This window comes from Morus notabilis, unplaced genomic scaffold, assembly GCF_000414095.1.
Source record: "Morus notabilis unplaced genomic scaffold, ASM41409v2 Scaffold1202, whole genome shotgun sequence".
Classification (NCBI taxonomy): Eukaryota; Viridiplantae; Streptophyta; class Magnoliopsida; order Rosales; family Moraceae; genus Morus; species Morus notabilis.
In genome coordinates this window covers 19,640-21,553 of record NW_010358070.1, presented here as the reverse complement: position 1 = coordinate 21,553, position 1,914 = coordinate 19,640, and the positions used below count along the sequence as shown (strand labels likewise).

Genomic DNA, 1,914 nt, shown 5'->3' with positions numbered 1-1,914 from the left:
ATTAGTTACTGCAAATCTTATCTTGTTACCTAGTATCTCTAAGTGCAAATTCCAAATTCATGAAATCTGGCTTCCTATTTTATTTTATTTTTACTCTATCGATAAAATAGCAATGATTTATATATTTAAAGCAATTCGTTAATAACAAGCATTAACATTAAGATGGAAATAATGATATGATGGAAGAAGCATTTAAAAACAAAATAATGCCCCATGAAAGCAATCCAAAAAAAAAAAAAAGCGTTTCTTTTGCATATCAAAGCCAAGCACAATAAAACGGTTTCTTACTTTCGTTTACAAACTTTGCACTAGGGGCAAAAAAAAAAAAAAAAGTGCTCATTTCATTATGACTCCTTCAGCCAATTAATAAGAAGTGATTCAGGAGAATTAGAAAGGCCAGAAACTCAAAAGAGTCCAAAAGAGTGTCATAGGTAAAAACAACTCCAATCCTGCTCTTTTTTTGTTTGGGTTAGTTTTTAGTTGTTGGCCAGTCCATTCAACCAAAAACACCAACCAGTCCATTCAACCTCTAAATTCCCTCTCCTCTAACCAACCATTAAGACTCTAGAGAGAGAGAGAAAAAAAGGGAGGGAGGGAGGGAGAGAGAGACTATACCCCAATTAAAAAAACAAAATACACTTGGGAAAGTGGAGAAAAAACCAATGCTTTATAGCCCCTCTCCTCCTTCCAATACACATTAACATAGTATTCATATTTTCATATAACTCTACCATTTTCATTCTTATACATCATCTCTCCCTTGCATTGCAAGAGAAGATCAAAGCCCAACAACAACAACAACAAGAATGGAGAAATCTTGTAAGATCCTCAGAAGATCAATCTACACATTCCTCCAAAACTACCACCATTTCACCTCAAAAGCAGCTCTCTTGGCCTTGCCTTTCTCAGCCTCAATCCTCCTCTCACAAGCCTTGATCTTCCCTTCATCATCATCTTCTTCTCTTTTGCCCACCATTTACACTCGCCTCGACAACCTCTTCGATGCCGCCGGCTTCCCACACTCCTCGGAATTCTTCACAATTCTCAATCAGAAGCTCTCCCAGACAATCTCTTTATCAATCTTCACACTTCCCTTTACTCTCACATTCTTCCTCCTATCCAAAGCCTATGTAATCCAATCTCTTACCTCTCCGAAACCCGCCTCCCGACCTTCTTTCTCTTCAATCCTGTCCCTTTACGATCCACTTTTCATAACCTACATATGCAATTCTCTCCTGATCCTCTCTGCCAATGCAACAGTCTTCACTCTCCTTTTCTTTGCCTTCAATGTCCTCGACGGGCTCAGTTTCAACTCCCCGAACACCGTCCTCTTTCTCTCGGCATCCGGGGCTGTTTTGTACTCAATAGTCCTTGCAAACACACTCATAACATGCAATTTGGCGCTTGTTTTGTCAGGCATGGAAAGGAGCGGTGGATACTTGGCCACCCTCAAAGCTTGTGTCCTGATAAAGGGAAGAATTTCAACAGCTTTGTCTCTAGCTCTGCCTTTGAATCTCACTTTGGCTGCATTAGAGGCTTTGTTCCAATACAGAGTTGTTAGAGCTTATCATGTCCATGGAAAGCTTGGATCTTCAATGGTTTTGGAAAGCATTTTGATCTTCTACTTGTACTCAATTCTTGTGGTGATTGACACTGTTGTGAACATCATGTTCTGCAGAAGTTGCCAAGTGGGGTTTCTGATTGATCAAGAGGAAAGAATTTGTGGGGCCAAAGATGGAGATCATCGTGATGAGAAAAGCGGCTATGCCAGTTTGAAGAATTTGGAAGAAATTCCATGATTTTTTTAAAATTTTTTATTTTTCATGTTCTGAGAAACCAACACAAAAAGTCAACTCTCTTTCTTTTATTCCTTTGTAAAGGGTGCAGATGAATGCAAACAAATTAAAAGATCAT

At 38.9% G+C, this 1,914-nt stretch overlaps 1 protein-coding gene across 1 annotated transcript; it reads left to right on the top strand.

Annotated features, from left to right (window-relative positions):
- Positions 1-740: 740 nt before the first annotated feature.
- LOC21391933 lies at positions 741-1,914 on the top strand. Its single transcript, XM_010091582.2, has one exon. The coding sequence runs from the start codon at positions 807-809 to the stop codon at positions 1,797-1,799; it is 993 nt and encodes a 330-aa protein (XP_010089884.1). The 5' UTR covers positions 741-806; the 3' UTR covers positions 1,800-1,914.